The sequence below is a fragment of the Anomaloglossus baeobatrachus genome, chromosome 7 (assembly GCF_048569485.1).
Source record: "Anomaloglossus baeobatrachus isolate aAnoBae1 chromosome 7, aAnoBae1.hap1, whole genome shotgun sequence".
Lineage (NCBI taxonomy): Eukaryota > Metazoa > Chordata > Amphibia > Anura > Aromobatidae > Anomaloglossus > Anomaloglossus baeobatrachus.
Genome location: NC_134359.1, coordinates 70,750,189 through 70,772,295, shown reverse-complemented (window position 1 = coordinate 70,772,295; position 22,107 = coordinate 70,750,189). Strand labels below are relative to the sequence as shown.

The 22,107-nt window shown below is 47.7% G+C and overlaps 1 protein-coding gene across 1 annotated transcript in view; it reads left to right on the top strand.

Annotated features, from left to right (window-relative positions):
• Window positions 1-408: 408 nt before the first annotated feature.
• CWC22 (CWC22 spliceosome associated protein) overlaps window positions 409-22,107 on the top strand; it is a 220,920-nt gene continuing 199,221 nt past the window's right edge. Inside the window, exons 1-3 of the mRNA XM_075318892.1 lie at window positions 409-593; window positions 16,048-16,115; window positions 19,962-20,096. Coding sequence (XP_075175007.1) covers window positions 567-593; window positions 16,048-16,115; window positions 19,962-20,096 — 230 coding nt within the window. The 5' untranslated portion in view covers window positions 409-566. The remainder of the gene's footprint in view (window positions 594-16,047; window positions 16,116-19,961; window positions 20,097-22,107) is intronic.

The window sequence follows — 22,107 nt, the reverse complement described above, 5'->3', positions numbered from 1 at the left end:
TTCTCTCGGTCTTTCTCTCTCTCTCTCGACAGTGTGTAGTAGGTTTATCAAACATGGTGTAAAGTGAAACTGACTCAGTTGCCCTTAGCAACCAATCAGATTCCACTTTTCATTCTTCACAGACTCTTTGGAAAATGAAAGGTGGAATCTGATTGGTTGCTAAGGGCAACTGAGTCAGTTTCACTTTACACCCTGTTTGATAACCCTATCATGCATACTGTCCACCTACTTTTGGACCACCCTGTGTATAAAAGCGTTTACTGCATTAATAAACACTAGAGGTTTCCCTCATACCTGTCCCTCTGTAAAAGAAAAAAGAACCCATTAACAGAATCTGAAAACGCCTGTCATCAAGTTTGTCCTCTGCAGGCAGCCGTCCGAATGGAGAACGTCACGCGAGAGGATGCCGGGAAACCGGAAGTGAGTCCTGGAACCGTGTGTGCGGCGCAGGAAGACACTGGTTGGCTGGAATATCGCTGGTGGAGAGCGGAGAGGCTCCGGTACCGAGATTCCGAGGGAGCCCAGTCTAATACGGAACCGCTCGGTGCGGCGCTGATTCCTGTACGATGAAGAGCAGCGTGGCGCACATCAGAGTGAGTAATGTGCCTGCTGTGCTCTGGTCACGTGACCCCGACGCTTTTAGCCACTGAGGTCTTCTCTGTTGTTTACCTGTAGCTGATGTGGAACTACAGTTCCCAGGATGCCTGGACGTCCAGCAAAATCCCGGGCATGCTGGGAATTTAAAGGGGACGTCTCAAGTTGACAGATACAATTGCAAAGAGCTTGTACAGCAAGGAACCTTGCAATTTACCTCTGCTGTCAGAAATGGGGGTATTTTATAGTGTACAGCTTGTTGCCAAGGTTACTGGCCACCTGCAGTGTCAGAGTGGCCGGTTACCTAGGCAATGAGTGCAGCAGGAGCATATTTTGTGCTTAGTCTCTTGTTTGCTTGGCTGTGAAGCAGGTCAGGGGGCTTCAGTCCCCTGTGCCTCTATAGAGCGGCCTGTTTGAGCAGCTTAGGAGGGCTCTCAGCAGGGCTGTGGAGTCGGTAAGCCAAACCTTCGACTCCGACTCCTCAAATTCTCTTGCACCGACTCCGACTCCGGCTCCGACTCCGACTCCGGCTCCGACTCCTACATATATTGCTTATAGTTAGGTGAAAAATTTATTGTAGTACATGAATATGTGTATGTGAACATCAGACATTTAATAATTTTTATGATACAATAATCAAGATATTTGGATAGAACATAAAATATATTTATTGGAATACAACTTTAGAACACAAAAAACTGTAATAAATTGTAAATATGTAATACACTATGTAATATACAGTAGATTAGATATATATCTTGTGTGTGTATATACACTGTATATATATATATATATATATATATATATATATATATATATATATATATATTTTACATATTTACAATTTATTAGTTTTTTGTGTTCTAAAGTTGTATTCCAATAAATATTTTATGTTCTATCCAAATATCTTGATTATTGTATCATAAAAACAATTAAATGTCTGATGTTCACATTGTACTACAATAAATTTTTCACTTAAATATAAGCATTATACTAAATGTTATTATTTAGTAAAATATTCAGCACATTCTGCATTGCACTCCTGTCCCCAATTTATTATATATTTTAGGAGTCGGAGTCGGTGCATTTTATACCGACTCCGACTCCACCAAAATGAGCTCCGACTCCGACTCCACGACTCCGACTCCGACTCCACAGCCCTGGCTCTCAGTGCTGACCAGCAGGGTGACCATGCCACAGGACAGCACTGTCAATCATCAGGAGCACCCGCCCCCAGTAGAGCAAAACAGAAGCTTTGCCGTCCTAAACATGCATCTCCAGGTGGAAGCCCATGTATCTTAATTCTACCTGGAAATGGATACATCCCCTACAGTTGTCAGAACCTTTTGTGACTAAAAGGAATCTGTCTCCAGTATTTTGCTTCTCCATCTGAAATGTAGAGGCAGAAACCTGATTCCAGCAATGTGTCACTTACTGGGCTGCTTTCTTCAGTTTTGATGAAATCCCTGTTTTATCTGCTGTGGATCTGCCAATTCTGACTGCTGAGCTCTGTATAATGCCACCCACATCAATGATTGGCAGCTCTGTGTACTCTGCATAGGCAGAAAGCTCTCATTCATAGATGGGGCAGGTTATACAGGGCTCTAGTGATAATATCCTGATGATAAAATGTTGTTTATTCCATCTTTAGAAAGCAGCTCAGTAAGTGACGCAGCACTGAAGTTGTCTCTCTGCTCCTTCTTTATGCTGTACTCAGATGGCAAAATCCTGGTGACCGATTCTGTGTGTGCACAGATTGAGTATTTGATGCAGAAATTTGTGCACCATTTCTGCATCTTTTGGCAGGAAAAAAGCCAGCGAAAAAAAGCATTTTTGATGCGTTTTTACCTGCGTTTTTCAAATTGAAGTGAATGGCTGAAAAAACACTTGAGGGAATTGACATGCTGCAGATTATTTTCTGCACCAATTCTGAAAGAAGAAAATACTCACCGTGTGCACGAGACTTCAGGATTCTTATGGACTTTGCCGCTATCAGAATTTCCTTGTAGTTTTACAACAAATCTAAACTCAAAAACACATAAAATAATGCTATAAAAGCGCCATTTATGTACACATCCTTGCAGGGAACACTATCGGCTACACGTATCGGAGAAACGGACACACAGAGACCCATTAAAATCAATGGGTCTGCGCACACCTGTGTGTTTTCACTTTGACCGTGTGGAGCATACGTGTGTCTGTGTGCTCCACACATAGACATGTCTGTTTTCTTCCGGCAGCACGGGTGTGAGAGACCGCACACTGATGTGATCCATGTGACATGTACCTGAGAAAACCACGTGTCTGTGAAAGAAAATGCTTTTCTATGCTCACCTGTCTCCATTGCTGCTGTCTCTGCCGCTGCTGTCACTTGCTTCCAACCCCGTTCATTATGCTCATTGCATATGCACTGCATCTGAGGACCGGAAGCAGCAGCGGCGCCGGACACAGCAGCACCATGGACAGGTAAGGATCCATCACACTCCAGTATAGTGTAATACAGTACAGTGGCATCGCGGCAAGCTCCGGTCACATGCAGTCATGTCACCGGAGCATGTGTTATTGCACTGTACTGGAGTGTGCCAGATCCGGCAATCCGGCGAAATGCCGGATGTGTGAAAGCACCCTAAGTATAGAAGTTCATTCTGTCCATGTGCTATGCGGCTAGCACACGCTGAACACACACACGCACATACATAAGCACCTACGCCACGGACCGTGCAAAACGTGTGTTTTCCACAGACGTGTAAAAGAGGCCTTAAACATCTGTGATATCCTCGTTGGAAGTTAGACTGTAGGTAGAAAATGAAGTTATGTTCTCCTTCCTGCCTCTCACATCTAGTCATCAGGGGTGCCAGTGCTGTCACCGATCAGCTCCCTGTAATCACTCCCATTCCTCCGTGACTGATATCCTGCTTTGTATCGTATTTGTGCTGAGCAGGATGTCAGTCACGGAGGAGTGGATATGGTTATAGGCTGCTGACTTGTGACATGTTATGGAGAAGTTTGCTTTAAATTTTTGTCCTTCCTATCAGTTTCTTGTAAAGCCGTGTGATAATCAGTATAGCCTTTATTACACCTCCTGCAGATCAGCTACTATTCCACTCACTCTGCATCCAGCGCGCTCAGAGCTAATAACAGCTGGTCGAGCTGTGTGATCGACTACCACTGATTTGATATTGATAACCTCTCTTGAGGCTAGATTGTCAACATTATCGTAGTGTGCAACCCCTTTAGGGGCCACTGTTGGTTATGCTGCAGCTGACAATGTGGTTATTTTTAAAGGGAATCTGTCAGCAAGTTTTTGCTACCCTATTTGAGAGCTGCATGATGTTGGCAAAGAGAGCCTGAATCTAACGGTGTATCACTTAGATTACTGGCTGCAGCCGTTCTGATACAAAAATAATTTTTAGCTTAAGTTATGTAGCAGAGAGGTGTCCCCACCCACACCTGGCTCTCTATATAGATTGTACATTGACAGTGAGATGCCAGTCAGAGAGGGTGTGTGTCAGACTGCCCTGCATGTGACATTGTATTTGAGCAATGATAATGTTCCTGCTGCTTAAACAAACATAGCAAATAAACAGATTGGACTGTGACAACAGGGCAGCCCTGAATTTTCAGTGTTAACCCTTGCAGCATGCTAGCTTCAGCTTACATAGCAAAAACTTGCTGACAGATTCCCTTTGAAGGGGGTTTATCAGCAGATTTTTGCTATAATCTGAGGTCAGCTTAATATAGGGCAAGAAAGCCTAGTTTTAGTGATGTGTAACTTACTGGGCTGCATGGTGCAGTTTTGATAGAATCCTTGTTTGTCTCATGTAGATATAGCAGAGTGAACACTCCTGAGCTGTGTATAATCTGCCCACAATCTTAACTGGCAACTTCTTGTGTTCTCTGTGAATTGTCAGCAAGCTATTAATCAAAAGTGGGGGTGGGGTTACACATATTAAGGTACCGGAACACTAAGCGACGCTCCAGTGATCCCACCAGCAACCTGACCTGGCAGGGATCGCTGGAGCGTCGCTACACGGGTTGCTGGTGAGCTGTCACACAGGCAGATCTCACCAGCAACCAGTGACCAGCCGCCAGCCAGCAGCGACGCGTGGAAGCAACGCTGCGCATGGTAACTAAGGTAAATATCGGGTAACCAACCCGATATTTACCTTGGTTACCAGCGCACACCGCTTAGCGCTGGCTCCCTGCACACCTAGCCACAGTACACTTCGGGTTAATTACCCGATGTGTACTGTGCTACGTGTGCAGGGAGCAGGGAGCCGGCTTTTGCGGACGCTGGTAAACATCGGATAACCAAGAAGCTCTTCCCTTGGTTACCCGATATTTACCTTCGGTACCAGCATCCGCTGCTCTCACACTGCCAATGCCGGCTCCTGCTCCCTGCACTCCTAGCCACAGTACACATCGGGTTAATTACCCGATGTGTAGTCTGTCCTTGTGTGCAGAGAGCAGGGAGTCGGCACTGACAGCTGAGAGCGGCGGACGCTGGTAACGAAGGTAAATATCGGGTAACCAAGGTAAGGGCTTCTTGGTTACCAGGGTCCGCAGAAGTCGGCTCCCTGCTCACTGCACATTCAGTTGTTGCTGTCTCGCTGTCACACACAGCGATCTGTGCTTCACAGCGGGAGAGCAACAACTAAAAAATGGCCCAGGACATTCAGCAACAACCAACGACCTCACAGCAGGGGCCAGGTTGTTGCTGGATGTCACACACAGCGACATCGCTAGCAACATCGCTGCTACGTCACAAAAGTTGTGCCTCAGCAGCGATGTTGCTAGCGATGTTGCTTAGTGAGACGTGGCCTTTAGCCTGATTGATCTGTGTGAGAGAAGTAGTATTGTATTGATAATCTCCTGCTGATAAAATACTGATTGTATTGGAACTACAAAACACAGCCTAATTACCAATACCTGCACACTGTGCATGTAGCAGTCACTACCGGGTTTTGCAGTGTTGTCCAATTCACATTCGGACAATGTTGTAAAAAGCTGCTCTTATGTGTGCATCTTCCAGAGGAATATAAACCATGAAGTGCGTGGCCAATTGTGATTGACCCTACAACTGATCGAAAGGGTGCTGAAACCAGACTCCCTCCAGTCTGATACTGATGCTCTACGCAGAATTACCTGTCAGTAATGTGATGCCAGAAAACTCTTTTGAGAGTTTTCTCACCAGGGAGAACCCAAATATACAACTGGACTACTAGTCAATCGGCTCGTGGCTCTGGGTATCTCCCAGCACTTATAGTAAACAGTTAATGTAATCAGGAAATATGCGGCCAGGCAATCTCTCTATAGAGACCACTGCAAAGAGAATTTTCATCTTACATGTTCGTTTTAATACAAAGACTGCTGAAGGCCTCCCAACCAGGAGCTGCTAGTACAGAACGACTCCCTGTTCTGGCTGTTACAGGATCACGTGTGGGCTGACAATGAAGAACAGGGATCTCCAGTGTGAATGGGGGCAGGAGTGTTACATTTGGTGTTATCCCTCACACACTCTCTCATACTGGTCACTGGAAGTTCAATACGGCTCCTCATGGCAAAGAATTCTCTGAGGAACTGACAAAAAAAGAATAGTTGCTCTACATAAAGATGGCCTGGGCTATAAGAAGATTGACAATACCCTGATACTGAGCTGCAGCACGGTGGCCAAGACCATACAGTGGTATAGCAAGACAGGATCCACTCAGTACAGGCCTCGGGATGGTCGACCAAAGAAGTTGAGTGCATGTTCACAATGTCATATCCAGATGTTGACATTTCAAAATAGACATATGAGTGCTGCCAGCATTGCTTCGGAGGTTACAGGGGTGGGAAGTCAGCCTGTCAGTGCTCAGGCCATACACTGTACACTGCATCAAATTGGTCTGCATGATTGTCATCCCAGAAGAAAGCCTGTTCTAAAGATGATGCACAAGAAAGCCTGCAAACACTTTTACTGAAGATAAACAAAGGATATGGATTAGTGGAAGCATGCCCTGTGGTCTGGTGAGACCAAGATAATATTATTTGGTTTAGATGGTGTCAAGCATGTGTGGCAGCAAACAGGTGAGGAGTACAAAGACAAGTATGTCCTGCCTACAATCAAGCATGGTGGTGGGAGAGTCATGGTTTGGGGCTGCATGAGTGCTGCCGGCTGTGGGGAGCTACAGTTCATTGAGGGAACCACTGAAGTAGAGCATTATTGCCATTGTTTTGGAAATTGGGCTGCAGTTCAGTATTCCAATATGATAACGGCTCCAAACACACCTCCAAGACGACCACTTCCTATAGCCCCATCATATTCTGTAAAATCATTCACTGTCCCCATATTGGCTGACAATGTAAATTCCCTATCACTATGTCTTTTGAGTGTGGGAGGAAACTAGAGAACCCAGAGGAAACTAAAATGAACACAGGGAGGACATACAAAGTCTTTAAAGATCATGTCCATGGTGGGATTTTAACCCAGACCCCTAGTGCTGCAAAGCAACAATGCAATCCACTGAGCCACCGTGGTGCCCATTGTTTAATGCATTCCTTTTTTAGCCGATAGGCTTCTAAGGTGTAAAGATCAAAAGCAGACGTTTGCCTGGTCGATGTGGCGGCCATTGCTGCTGTGCCTTTTTGGTCTTGTGACCTGAAGCGTATGGTGCGGTGTCAGTGCGGTGGTGGACTAACAATTTAGGAATCCTCTAAAAGGTCTGCCATGTTGTGGCAGTGGGCTTGAACATTCTGATCATAATGTTTAGTTTTGTAAATTTTGTTTAACCACAGTAGATCAATGTATAATATTTGGATGTGCGGTTCATGTCTTTTTTTTTTTTCTACAGTTATGTTATAATAGGAACAATATTGGTCCTTTTGGCTAATGAGAAGGATCAAAAGAACTTAAAGGGAATCTGTCACCAGGTTTTTTCCACCTAATCTGAGAGCAGCATAATATAGGGGCAGAGATCCTGATTCCAGCGATTTGTCACTTTCTGGGCTGCTTAGTGTAGTTTTGATAAAATCACTGGTTAATCAGCAGGAGATTATCATTAGAGGACCACTTGGCGTGCTGCAGGTAGTCCAGCATATTCATGAAACTGTATAACTGCTAGATCTGCAGCAGAGAAAACATTGATTTTATCAAAATGACAGCAAGTAGCTCAGTAAGTGACACATCGCTGGAATCAGGGTCTCTGTCTCTACATTATTCTGCTCTCAGATGGGGGAGCAAAAACCTGGTGACAGATTCCCTTGAATGGATACATTTTATGGTCCTGCAAAATAATGAGAACAGTTTTCTGCCTTCCACTTCCTTTTTCACCTTTTCTTGACAGCAAGCTCCTGTGAGGAGGATGTAGAGAGGTGGAGGGGAGCTGTTGAATGTCATCCGAGGGGGTGATGGTATGGAGCTCCCTCTGGTGGTCAGGACTGGAGGGTGAAGCTGACTGTGACTCATGAGGTGTGGGAGTTAATTGGGAGTTTGGGAAGTCCAATTGCAGATCAGCCTGGGCTATATAGAAGAGCAGTGCCTGCTGGCTGGGGCCGGTAATAGACGTTTTTCCTCAGTCTCTGAATTGGCTTGGAGTTTCACCTTCCATTTATCCTGTGCCTGTACCATTCCAGATAAGTTGCAAGTTCTTTGCTTTATTGCCTGATCCACACCTAAGGGTGTTAGTGTTTCTTTTCGTTTTGCTTAAGGTCTGTTTTCTTGCAGGAGAGGAATTGTTTTTCTGTTTTGATGAGCATGGGGGTTCCCCCTCTGCAAGCCCCACTGCAAGAAAAGGGAGAGTCTCCCTGCTGTACTTGATTATTTGCACTTTTGTATTTCTTGTGGGTTTTTTTGTATTTTGTTTCTCATATTATTTACAAGAGTACCTGATATAGTGGTGGAGAGACCGTGTGGTCTCAGGGTTTTGTATATCAGGAGATTGGTATTTTTTTGCAGGGTTTTGCACTGACCGCAATCTGTTTTCTTTCCTTTCCTGTTGTATCTAGGAAGTCGGGCCTCGCCTTTGCTAATCTATATTTCCTATCTGTGTATTGTGTTTTCTTACATCACCGTTGGCTCTATATGTTGGGGGCTTGCTATTCCTTTGGGGACTGCTCTGAGGCAAGATAGGTTTCCTCATTTCTATCTGTGAGATGTAGTAAGTTTCTCCGGCTGTGACAAGGTGTCTAGGTGTGTTTAGGAACCCTCCACGGCTACTTCTAGTGTGGTCTGACGTATGGGGGATTGCGGTCAGCTCAGGTTCCAACTGATTGTGTTTTTGTTTTTTTTTTGTTTTTTTCTGATGATGGGATTTTTATGATCGTCCACGGTTACCAGATCATAAGAGGGAGCTCTGTCCCCCTCGCCATATTTGTGTGTAATTTATTATCTTATTTATTTTTAGAGCACCATTAATTCCATGGTGCTGTACATGAGAAGGTGCTACATACAAAATATAAATTTCAATGAACAAACTTAACAATGACAGACTGGTACAGAGGGGAGAGGGCCCTGCTCTTATGGGTTTCCAGGATAGGCGGAAAAGAGACAGTAGGTTGTGGGGTGCCAGCAGCTCCGGTGGGGGTAAGGTGGCAGCGGGGTCATTGTAGGCTGTAGCTTTCTTGAAGAGATGGGTTTTCAGGTTCCTTCTGAAAGTTTTGAATGTGGTGGATAATCGGACGTGAAGGGCACAAAATTCCAGAAGATGGCGTTTTAGAAACAAGCTTGAAAAGCTAATCATTTCAAAAAGACTCCCATGGACAAGAAAGGGCTTGAACTTGCCCCCCAAGAGTCAGAACACCGTTTGATATAAAATATAATTTTTTTTTATTATTTTTTTTTATATATATTATTTTTATATATTTATTTATCATAAATATTAAAAGATAAGCAATATTAAAACAAAAAGGAAGCAAAATATATGAAAATAGACAGGGTAAATCATTGTGGCAGTATGTGCAAATATAAATGCCAGAGGGACCAATATAAATAAGTCATATATTTTGAAATTAATGTCTAGTAACAATAAACAATCAAAAAAATGCAGCTATATTATTGATGAATTTATAATAATTTGCCTTGTAAATGCAGTAATAAAGTGCATAGTGTTTGTTTAGGGATTTTTTGATTTGTTTATTAAGCTTGAAAATCTGTCAGAGATCTGTCAATCATCTGGAGAGGAGCCGACCGGGGCTGCATCGGACTAATCTCAGCTCTTCCTAAAGTCCCTGCGATGGTACAGCCGGGCTCTGATTCTTCCTGTCGGTGGTTTGTGCAGCTCGAATCGAGTGACATGTTCCCTTGAACTTTAGAAGCAGATAGCATGGATAAGTGTGTTCAGGTTTTAATTTTTTTCTCAAAACAAACACAACTTTTCTTTGTCGCTCCATTGGGAGACCCAGACAATTGGGTGTATAGCTTCTGCCTCCGGAGGCCACACAAAGTATTACACTTTAAAAGTGTAACCCCTCCCCTCTGCCTATACACCCTCCCGTGCATCACGGGCTCCTCAGTTTTTATGCTTTGTGTGGAAGGAGGCACACATCCACTCATGCATTCTCATATTAGTTATATCGGTTGGAAGAAAAGAGGGCCCCCACGGGGCCCCCGGCATGTTCCCTTCTCACCCCACTACGTCGGCGGTGCTGTTAAGGTTGAGGTACCCATTGCGGGTACAAAGGCCGGAGCCTCATGCCGTTTTCCTTCACCATCCCTTAGCGGCTCTGGGAGAAGTGGGATCCTGACCGGTCATCCATTTACTGGGACCGTGCTCCCTCCGCAGCCCCTGTGGGAATCTGCCGGACAGGAGTCTATTCATCCTCAGGGACCGGGCCCTGCATCTCTAAGGTACTCTGTGTCCCCATGGGGGCTGTGCATGGAGCGCCTTCTTCCCGGACGCTGCAGCAGCTGCTGATTTGTGAAGACCGGCGGACTTCCGCGCCGACCACGCCTGCTTGTCGGCCGCGGTCTTAAATTTAGTCCCTGGCTTCATCGCGGCCTAGTAGCAAAACTCCCGCCCCCGGGCCTGCCTGTCAGGGGTAAGGGCGGGACGGCCGACCTGACGTCGGATGTGAGGGCCGGAGCATCCTGTATGTTTCCTCCCCCTTCACTGATCACTGTGGGGACCCCAGATTCCCGCACTTTTCTAGCGCCGCCCACGGCTCCACTCCTCCCCAGAGAGCTCCGGCAGCCATTTTTTTGGCATTCTGCCGGTGGAGGATTATCAGGAAAGAGCTCTGCAACTCTGGGAGACCTAAGGCAGGGAATCTGGAGGACACACACTCCGCTTTTTAGCGGTCGGTAAGCCACACCGGTCACCCGGTGCTGGTCCCCTTAGGGTGCCGGAATAGATACGTATTCTATATATGTATTTCTGTTCGGTCGGGCTGTATACCCTTTCCCATATACCCTCAGTGATCACTCTCCTAGGAGACAACAGCATGTCGTCCACAAGGAGCAAGGGTGCTAAGGCACAGGGTTTTTTTGCGACCTGTACCTCTTGTGCGGCTATGTTACCTGCGGGTTCCACCTACCCTCACTGTGAGCAATGCTCGACCCCTGTTTTGCTTGCTCAGCCGGAGCCTCGGTCACTAGTGGGCCCCTCGGCTCAGGTAGACCCCCCTGCTCCCCCTGTCCAGGCGGCAGGGACAGAGTTTGCCGTTTTTGCTGAGAAACTCTCTGAGTCACTTTCACAATCCATGGCTCAGTCTATGGACAAATGGTCTGCCAAGCTGCTAGAAGCTTTGCAGTCCAGACCGGTCCTTACACAGGCCCCGGGCCCTGTTGGATCGTCGCCTCCAGGCCCCTCTCGGTCCGCGCCGCAGCGTGCTCCCAGGGGGGGCCCTAGGTCTCACGTGGAGGACTCCTGCCCGGACCACAGTCCCAGACCGGCTAAGCGGGCTCGCTGGGAATCTTCCCCGACTTCTTCACGCTGCTCGGGTTCCCAGCTTGAGGACTCTCTGGAGGACGAGGCGGACGTCGCAGCTCAGGGCTCTGACCCTGACGTTGCTCTCAATCTTGATACACCTGAAGGGGACGCCTTAGTAAATGACCTCATCTCGTCCATCAACCAGGTGTTAGATCTATCTCCCCCGCCTCCACCTGTAGAGGAGTCGACTTCTCAGCAGGAGAAACACCAGTTTCGGTTCCCTAAACGTACACGGAGTGCGTTTTTCGATCACTCTAACTTCAGAGATGCTGTCCAGAAGCCCAGAGCGGTTCCGGACAAGCGCTTTACTAAGCGCCTTACTGACACACGTTACCCCTTCCCCTCTGACGTAGTTAAGGGTTGGGCTCAATGTCCCAAGGTGGATCCTCCAGTCTCTAGACTGGCGGCTAGATCTGTGGTATCGGTTGCAGATGGCTCATCGCTAAAAGATGCCACTGACAGGCAGATAGAGCTCCTGGTGAAATCCATCTATGAAGCCACGGGCGCGTCTTTTGCCCCGGCTTTTGCAGCCGTGTGGGCACTCCAAGCTATCTCAGCTTGTCTGGCTGAGATTAATGCGGTCACACGTAATTCTGCTCCGCAGGTTGCGTCTTTGACTTCTCAGGCGTCAGCTTTTTCTTCCTACGCCATGAACGCAGTCCTAGACTCTGCTAGCCGTACAGCCGTGGCATCCGCTAATTCTGTGGCAGTCCGCAGGGCCATGTGGCTGCGCGAATGGAAGGCAGACTCGGCTTCCAAGAGGTTCTTAACCGGTTTGCCGTTTTCTGGCGACCGATTGTTTGGCGAACGATTGGATGAGATTATTAAGGAATCCAAGGGAAAGGACTCCTCCTTACCCCAGTCCAAACCGAAGAGACCTCAGCAACGGAAAATACAATCGAGGTTTCGGTCCTTTCGTCCCTCCGCCAAGTCCCAATCCTCTTCGTCCAGCAGGCCGGAGAAAGGCCAGAGGAACTCCTATGCGTGGCGGGCTAAGTCACGCCCCCAAAAAGCCGCCGGAGGCAATGCCTCCAAGGCGGCCTCTTCATGACTCTCGGCATCCCCGAACCGCATCCTCGGTCGGTGGCAGGCTCTCCCGCTTTTGCGACGCCTGGTGGCCACATGTTCAAGACCGATGGGTGAGAGCCATTCTGTCTCACGGTTACAGGATAGAGTTCAGCTCTCGTCCCCCGACTCGTTTCTTCAGAACCTCTCCGCCCCCCGCTCGGGCCGACGCACTTTTTCAGGCAGTGGACGCTCTGAAGACAGAAGGAGTTGTGATCCCCGTTCCCCCTCAGGAACATGGTCGCGGCTTTTACTCCAACTTGTTCGTGGTGCCAAAGAAGGACGGATCATTCCGTCCCGTTCTGGACCTCAAACTACTCAACAGACATGTGAGCACCAGACGGTTTCGGATGGAATCTCTCCGCTCGGTCATCGCATCGATGTCACAAGGAGACTTCCTAGCATCGATCGACATCAAGGATGCTTATCTCCATGTGCCGATCGCACCCGAACATCAACGCTTCTTGCGTTTCGCCATCGGGGACGAACACCTTCAGTTCGTGGCATTGCCTTTCGGCCTGGCGACAGCCCCACGGGTGTTCACCAAGGTCATGGCATCCGTTGTGGCGGTCCTACACTCTCAGGGCCACTCGGTGATTCCCTACTTAGACGATCTCCTAGTCAGGGCACCTTCTCAGGTGGCGTGTCAACACAGCCTTACAGTCGCTCTGGCGACTCTCCAGCAGTTCGGGTGGATCATCAACTTCCCAAAATCCAAGTTGACATCGACCCAATCACTGACTTACCTCGGGATGGAGTTTCATACACAGTCAGCGGTAGTCAAGCTACCGCTGGACAAACAGCTTTCTCTGCAGGCAGGGGTGCAATCTCTTTTTCGGGGTCAGTCACACCCCTTGAGGCGCCTCATGCACTTCCTGGGAAAGATGGTGGCAGCGATGGAGGCAGTGCCCTTCGCGCAATTCCATCTGCGGCCACTCCAGTGGGACATTCTCCGCAAATGGGACAGGAGGTCGACTTCCCTCGACAGGAACGTCTCACTTTCCCTTGCAACCAAGACGTCTCTTCAGTGGTGGCTCCTTCCCAATTCTCTATCGCAAGGAAAATCCTTCCTACCCCCAACCTGGGCTGTGGTCACCACGGACGCGAGCCTGTCAGGGTGGGGAGCGGTTTTCCTCCACCACAGGGCTCAGGGAACCTGGACTCCGGTAGAGTCATCCCTTCAGATCAATATTCTGGAGATAAGGGCAGTGTATCTAGCCCTATTGGCTTTTCATCGGTGGCTGGAGGGCAGGCAGATCCGTATCCAGTCGGACAACGCCACTGCCGTCGCATACATCAACCACCAAGGCGGCACTCGCAGTCTTCAAGCCTTCCAGGAAGTCCAACGGATTCTGCAGTGGGTGGAAGCCACAGCCTCCACCATCTCCGCAGTTCACATCCCGGGCGTAGAAAACTGGGAAGCAGATTTTCTCAGTCGTCAGGGCATGGACGCGGGGGAATGGTCTCTTCACCCAGACGTGTTTCGAGAGATCTGTCGCCGCTGGGGAACGCCGGACGTCGATCTCATGGCGTCACGGCACAACAACAAAGTCCCGGCATTCATGGCCCGGTCTCAAGATCACAGAGCTCTGGCGGCGGACGCATTAGTTCAGGATTGGTCGCAGTTTCGACTGCCTTATGTATTTCCTCCTCTGGCGATGCTGCCCAGAGTGTTGCGGAAGATCAGGTCCGACTGTCGTCGCGCCATTCTCGTCGCTCCAGATTGGCCGAGGCGGTCGTGGTACCCGGATCTGTGGCATCTCACGGTGGGTCAACCGTGGGCGCTTCCAGACCGCCCAGACTTGCTGTCACAAGGGCCGTTTTTCCATCTGAATTCTGCGGCCCTCAACCTGACTGTGTGGCCATTGAGTCCTGGCTCCTAGCGTCTTCAGGGTTTTCTCAGGATGTCATTGCCACCATGAGACAGGCCAGGAAACCAACGTCCGCCAAGATCTATTACAGGTCTTGGAGGATCTTCTTATCCTGGTGCTCTGATAATGGTTTTACTCCCTGGCCTTTTGCCTTACCCACTTTTCTTTCATTCCTTCAATCCGGAATGGACAAGGGTTTGTCACTTGGCTCTCTCAAGGGACAAGTATCGGCGCTATCTGTATTTTTTTCAAAAGTGTCTGGCCAGGCTTCCGCAGGTCCGCACGTTCCTGCAGGGAGTTTGCCACATAGTCCCACCTTACAAGCGTCCGCTGGAACCCTGGGACCTTAACAGGGTGCTTACGGCTCTTCAGAAACCACCTTTCGAACCGCTGCGGGATGTCTCTTTATCACGTCTTTCGCAGAAGGTGGCATTTCTAGTGGCAGTTACATCACTCCGAAGAGTGTCGGAGCTGGCAGCGCTGTCATGCAAAGCCCCCTTCCTGGTTTTTCACCAGGATAAGGTGGTTCTGCGTCCTGTTCCGGAATTTCTCCCTAAGGTGGTATCTCCTTTTCATCTCAATCAGGATATCTCCTTACCTTCATTTTGCCCTAATCCAATTCACCAATGTGAAAAGGATTTGCACTCATTAGATCTAGTGAGAGCACTCCGGTTCTACGTGTCCCGCACGGCGCCCCTGCGCCGTTCAGATGCGCTCTTTGTCCTTGTCGCTGGCCAGCGTAAGGGTTCGCAGGCTTCCAAGTCAACCTTGGCTCGGTGGATCAAGGAACCGATTCTCGAAGCCTACCGTTCTTCTGGGCTTCCGCTTCCTTCGGGGCTGAAAGCCCATTCTACCAGAGCCGTGGGTGCGTCCTGGGCATTGCGGCACCGGGCTACGGCTCAGCAGGTGTGTCAGGCAGCTACCTGGTCTAGTCTGCACACTTTCACGAAACACTATCAGGTGCATACCTATGCTTTGGCAGACGCCAGTCTAGGTAGGCGAGTCCTTCAGGCGGCGGTTGCCCACCTGTAAGAGGGGGTCGTTTCGGCTCTTTTTATCGAGGTATTCTTTTACCCACCCAGGGACTGCTTTTGGACGTCCCAATTGTCTAGGTCTCCCAATGAAGCGACAAAGAAGAAGGGAATTTTGTTTACTTACCGTAAATTCCTTTTCTTCTAGCTCCTATTGGGAGACCCAGCACCCGCCCCTGTTCCCTTCGGGCTGGTTGTTCTTTTGTGTACACATGTTGTTCATGTTGAATTGTTCTTTTGGTTCATGGTTTGCAGTTCTCCGAACATCCTTCGGATTGAATTTACCTTAGACCAATTTATAAGTTTCCTCCTTCCTGCTTTTGCACCAAAACTGAGGAGCCCGTGATGCACGGGAGGGTGTATAGGCAGTGGGGAGGGGTTACACTTTTAAAGTGTAATACTTTGTGTGGCCTCCGGAGGCAGAAGCTATACACCCAATTGTCTGGGTCTCCCAATAGGAGCTAGAAGAAAAGGAATTTACGGTAAGTAAACAAAATTCCCTTCTTTTATAGTCTCTCACATATCTCTAAGACTGTAAAAGGAATTGCTACAATTGTCTTACGATCTTTATCATTTCAGAACTCTTCCGGTTATGACAGACGAGATACTCCCAGTGGCCGGCAGAGCAGCTCCTCTCCAGAGGACAGGTAGGTGCTGCTCATTATGTGTCATACTCTGGCTTCACTTCAGCTCGTGCGATCATCCAACACAGACACCAGATTACTCTACATGTACATGGATAGTCGTGCTTATGTGGTTATTTGAATTAAAAGGGGTGGTTCACCCATATTTTTTGTTGTCTAGATCGATATTATATTGAGAAACAATGTTTCTCTCAAATACCTTGTGTTGGCAATAGTGCCTGTGAGAGGCGCTATTGCAGACCGCTGTTCCCCGCTCCAGTGACGTCACGTCAAATGCAGCACACGTCACATCCGTGCAGCCGGCTGCAGTCTTCCAGACTCACTGAGCTGTGAGCGGTGTTAGGCTGCTTTCACACATCCGGTTTTTGAAGTGCGGCTCAATCCGGCTCAAAAACCTATGCAACGGATGCGGCGAAAAAAACCGCTCCGTTGCATAAGTTTTTCCATGCGGCCCGTCCGTTTTTTGACGGATGCGGCTTGATACTGAGCATAAGCAGTGCAAAAAACCGCGGCCGGATGCGTTTTTTTGCCGCAGGACGCCGCATCCGGCGTCCATAGGCTTGCATTGTAAATTGCGCCGGATCCGGCGTGATGCGGTTTTTTCGCCGCACACAAAAACGTGCCAGGCAACGTTCCATCCGCCCACCGCATGGGCTAAATATGCCGCGTCCGGTAAAAAACGGACGCAAAGCAAGGCCATGCGGCACAATACGGCGCTAATGCAAGTCTATGGGGGAAAAACACAACCGGCGGCAAATAAAAAACGGTTGCGTTTTTTCTGCAAAGCGCCGTATTGTGCCGCTCAGCAAAAACCGGATGTGTGAAAGCAGCCTTACACCGCTTGTCACAGCCCATCTCCCCCCTCCCTCACAGCACAGCGCGTCGTGTCTCCTGCTTGCAGCGTTCTGCTGTGAGGGAGGGGGGAGGGGGGTGCAGATGGGCTATGACAAGCGGTGAAACACCGCTCACAGCTCAGTGAGTCTGGAAGACTGCAACCGGCTGCACGGATGTGACGTGTGCTGCATTTGACGTGACGTCACTGGAGCGGGGAACAGTGGTCTGCAATAGCTCCTCTCACAGGCACTATTGCCAACACAAGGTATTTGAGAGAAACCTTTTCAATATAATATCGATCTAGACAATAAAAAATATGAGTGAACCACCCCTTTTAATATCTAGCCAGACAGTTTATAACTTTGTATTAATCTTCATGCAGTTTTTGTTTGGTGATCATCAGCAGTGGATTTAGAAACTTAAAGGTTGTGCTTCATGATTACTTATACAGTAAATTACACAGTATACAGTAGAGGAAATTACATTTTTCCAAGAGGGCGACTTAAAAAACAAAAAATAAGTCCATGCTCCCCTTACTGACCCCCTGCAGCTTCTGCTCTGATGCTCACCCACTTTCTGCGGCTGTTTAGTTCTCGCTCCATCCCAAATGTCTGGAAACGCATGGTCAGCCGATTACCGGCGGTGATGGATCACCATTGCAATTACTATTTGCTGAAGCTGAAAAAGGCCATGAAGTCTAGACCATCGAAGTCTGGGTAAGCATCGGTCCGAGATCTGCTGAGGATCAATGGGGGGAGGAATTGCCACGTTAGTTTTTTCAAACCCTTTTTAACCTCTTAACGACCCATGACGTACTGGTTACGTCATGGATCGTGTGCAGTTAATCCCCGCCCCCAGCCGTGGGCAGGCGGCGGCGATCCGCACACATATCAGCTGTTTTCAACAGCTGACATGTGTGCCTGCTAGTCGCGGGTGGAATCTCTTCCACCCGCGGCCATTAACCCCTTACATCTTGCTGCCAAAATCTGGCAGCGAGATGTATATGTGCGCCGCCATGACAGTCACTTACCCCTCCTCCATCGGAAGTCACGTGACATGATCACGTGACTTTCGGTGGTTGCCACGGTAGCACAGGGTCATGTGATGACGCCTGTAGCTAACATGAGTCACTTCCTCTCAATGCCGGAATACAGCCGGCATTGAAAGTAAAGCACCAAATCTGCAGTTCTCAGATCTGTAGCTGAGATCTGCAGATTGTGCAAAGCGATCGGATTGCTGATCGCTATAGCCCCCTAGGGGGACTAGTAAAATAAAAAAAAAGTTAAAAAAAAAACTTTTTAAAAATTGAAAAAAATAAAAAAACTTAAGTTCAAATCACCCCCATTTCGCCCCATTGAAAATTAAAGGGTTAAAAAAAAAATATATATACACATATTTGGTATCGCCGCGTTCAGAAATGCCCGATCTATCAAAATATAAAATCAATTAATCTGATCAGTAAACGGTGTAGCGTCAAAAAAATTCCAAACGCCAAAATTACGTTTTTTGGTCGCCGCAAATTTTGCGCAAAATGCAATAACAGGCGATCAAAATGTAGCATTTGCGCAAAAATTATACCATTAGAAACTGGAAAACTGCAAAAAAATTCCAAGTGCGGAAAAATTGCAAAAATAAGTGATTGTAATAAAATATCCCAAAAACTATTGTACAATCACTTTTTTTTTGCAATTTTTCCGCACTTGGAATTGTTTTGCCATATTCCAGTACACTATATGGTAAAACTTATGGTTTCATTTAAAAGTACAACTCGTCCTGCAAAAAACAAGCCCTCATATGGCAAGATTGACAGAAAAATAAAAAAGTTACGGCTCTCGGAAGAAGGGGAGCAAAAAACAAAAACTGAAAGGGGTTAAACCCTCAGCTCCAATTCTGAACCACTTTCTGGATAATTTGGACAAGGTTAAATAGAGAGTGCTCACTGATGGAATCAGGAAAGAGAGTGCCTGTCTTTTTTTTTTTTTTCCCTGCTCAGATATCACTGACGTTTCAATTTCAAAAGAAATTTGTTTTAAGAATTGTAGGATGAGTATTTGCTTTTTTTTTTTTTTTTTTTTAATTTTTTTTTATTTTAAAACCACTTTAGTTCATAAATTTTTTTTTTATTTATTTAGTTTTTTTTCGCTTCAGGTTTTGAAAAAATGCCTGCTGGGGAAAAAAGAAAAGTGTCCGTCATTTCTTTGAGACGGATCCTTATGGAATCCAGATTAAACCAGGCACTGTCCACTCAAACGGCTGCAGAAAATAACGCTCCAGAAAAAAAGCTTTTCAAAACTGCTCCAGGAAAAGAAAGACTTCGCCAAGAAGGAACCTTTCCTGAAGGAGTTTTGAATGCCTTTTTGTGCAAATAGTCTTAAGGCCGCTTTACACGCTGCAATCTCGCTAGCGATATCGCTAGCGTGCGCACCCGCCCCCATCGTATGTGTGTCACGGGCAAATCGCTGCCCGTGGCGTACAAAATCGCGCGGCCCCGTCACACATACTTACCTGCCTAGCGACGTCACTGTGACCGGTGAACCGCCTCCTTTCTAAGTGGGCGGTTCGTTCCGCGTCACAGCGGCATCACTAAGCGGCCACCCAATAGAAGCGGAGGGGCGGAGATGAGCGGGACGTAACATCCCGCCCACCTCCTTCCTTCCTTCCTCATTATCGGCGGCCGCAGGTAAGGTGAGGTTCCTCGTTCCTGCGGTGTCACACACAGCGATGTGTGCTGCCGCAGGAACGTCGAACAACATCGTACCTGCAGCAGCAACGATAATTGGGAATAGACACCCATGTCACCAATGAGCGATTTTGAACGTTTTTGCGACGATTCAAAATCGCTCATAGGTGTCACACGCAACGACATCGCTAACGCAGCCGGATGTGCGTCACAAATTCTGTGACCCAAACGACATCGCTTTAGCGATGTCGTAGCGTGTAAAGCGGCCTTTGTCATTGTAGTGAACAGGTTAAAATTTTCTACATTGTTTTGTGAACAAACTTGTTTTTTTGTAGGTATCGGGAAAGAGACAGATCACTTTCTCCATATGATAGAGGCTACTCTGATCGCAGCAGAGGCTACAGAGACCGCGACCGATATGAGGATGACAGACCAAGAAATGGACGATATGAGAGATCAGAATACACGAGGTGAGTCTCTAGGGCTACAGTTGGGAAACCGTACTCTCCTGGCTAAGAATGGGTCGTAACCCACCCTCACTACAGTCCATTGAACTCTCAACGAGACATGCTGCTAACAATTAGTTTATTGGCTAATGGTAGTAATAGTTTTTTGGCTAATTAGTTCCCATTAAACCATCTGAGAATTATAAGGGTACGTGCCCACCATCAGGACCCACTGCGTCCTGGATTCGGCGGGTCCTGACATGCGGTGCCGCGAGTCTCCTCCTCAAGAGACCGCAGCTACTTGTGCCCACGATCAGGGTTCGGGGCGCTGCGGTCTCTCACTTGTGTTTACCTACGGAGGACACTTGCGACTCCACAGAAAATAATTGACATGCTTGCGGCTCGGAAAGCCACACCGCAGGTCAGTTTTCACTGTGGGCCGTACACGCATATTGTGGGCTGTACACGCACAGTGGACATGGGATTTCTAGAAATCTCATCCACTGTGCTTGTACTTTACAACTCAGCAGTGTGGATGCAGCAAAAACACACTGTATCCAAAACGCTGCAAACACTGATTCTGGGCACATACCCTAAGGCTGCTTTCACACATCCGGTTTTTCCTGTGCGGCACAATCCGGCACTTTTCAGGAAAAACGCAACCGTTTTTTTTTTGCTGCCGGTTGCGTTTTTCCTGCATAGACTTTAATTAGTGCCGCATTGTGCCGCATGGGCTTGTGTTCCGCAGATTTAGCCGATGCGGCGGCCGGATGGAACGTTACCTGGCACGTTTTTTTTTGTGCGGCAAAAACAACCGCATCGCGCTGCATCCGGCCGATGCGGCGCTTTTTCCAATGCATGCCTATGGATGCCGGATGCGGCGTGATGCAGCAAAAACCGCATCCGGCCGCCGCATGCGGTTTTTGCCACTGCGCATGCTCAGTAGCATGCCGCAAGCAGCAAAAACCGGACGGGCCGCATTTAAAAAACGTATGCAAGGGATGCGGCTTTTTCACCGCATCCGTTGCATAGGTTTTAGAGCCGGACTGGCCGGCTCTGCACCTACCGGATGTGTGAAAGCAGCCTAATAGTCACTAATCAGCATAAAGACAGAATATATGAGTTGCAAAGTTTATACACATAGATTTCTACAGAATTCATTTTTTGCAAGTCTCATGTTATATGAAAGATGCATTTTACCTAGGATCCTATTTAGAGGCACAGATTGATTCGCAGGACTCAGTCCGGCGACCTGTCAGCACCCGCGGCTTGTCTTTTGATTATCCGGCCTGTTATGGTGTGCTGCCCATATGACTTAGCAACAGGACAGCTAATCAAAAGAAGATCCACAGACCCCGAAAGGTAAGAGGCAGTTCTCAGGGCTCCTGTCCAGCTACCATAGATTACTGATGTGTCTGGTGGACCGAGTTCTATGAATCAATTCACATCAGCTGTAATCCTAATGTATCTAATTGGGCTTTCTTTAAGGCTATGTTTCTATCTGCTTTGATTGGCCGCGCGGTTTTGCTGGTAACAGCTTTTTCTCTGCAAAATTAAGTGATTTTTGTGTCTCTCGGCACAACTGCAGCATGTGAACACAGCCTTATATGATAGAATTGCACACCTGACTGCTGACCAGAAGCAACAGAAAGGAAATGAAACTATGATGCCAGTGTGAACAAAACCTTAGGCAGTCTATATGGTTTCAGTGGCTGTTGGATGAACACATACATATCCAACAGTAGTAGTGATAAAATACTGTAGTGTTCTCCACCGAAACAGAATCAATGATGTTAACATTTATCAGGACTGATTCTTTTTGCCCCAGCATAGGCCGACTATCTGATACACAGCAATAGCTAATTTGCCAACCATCTTTTCTTTGTCGCTCCATTGGGAGACCCAGACAATTGGGTGTATAGCTTCTGCCTCCGGAGGCCACACAAAGTATTACACTTTAAAAAGTGTAACCCCTCCCCTCTGCCTATACACCCTCCCGTGCATCACGGGCTCCTCAGTTTTATGCTTTGTGTTG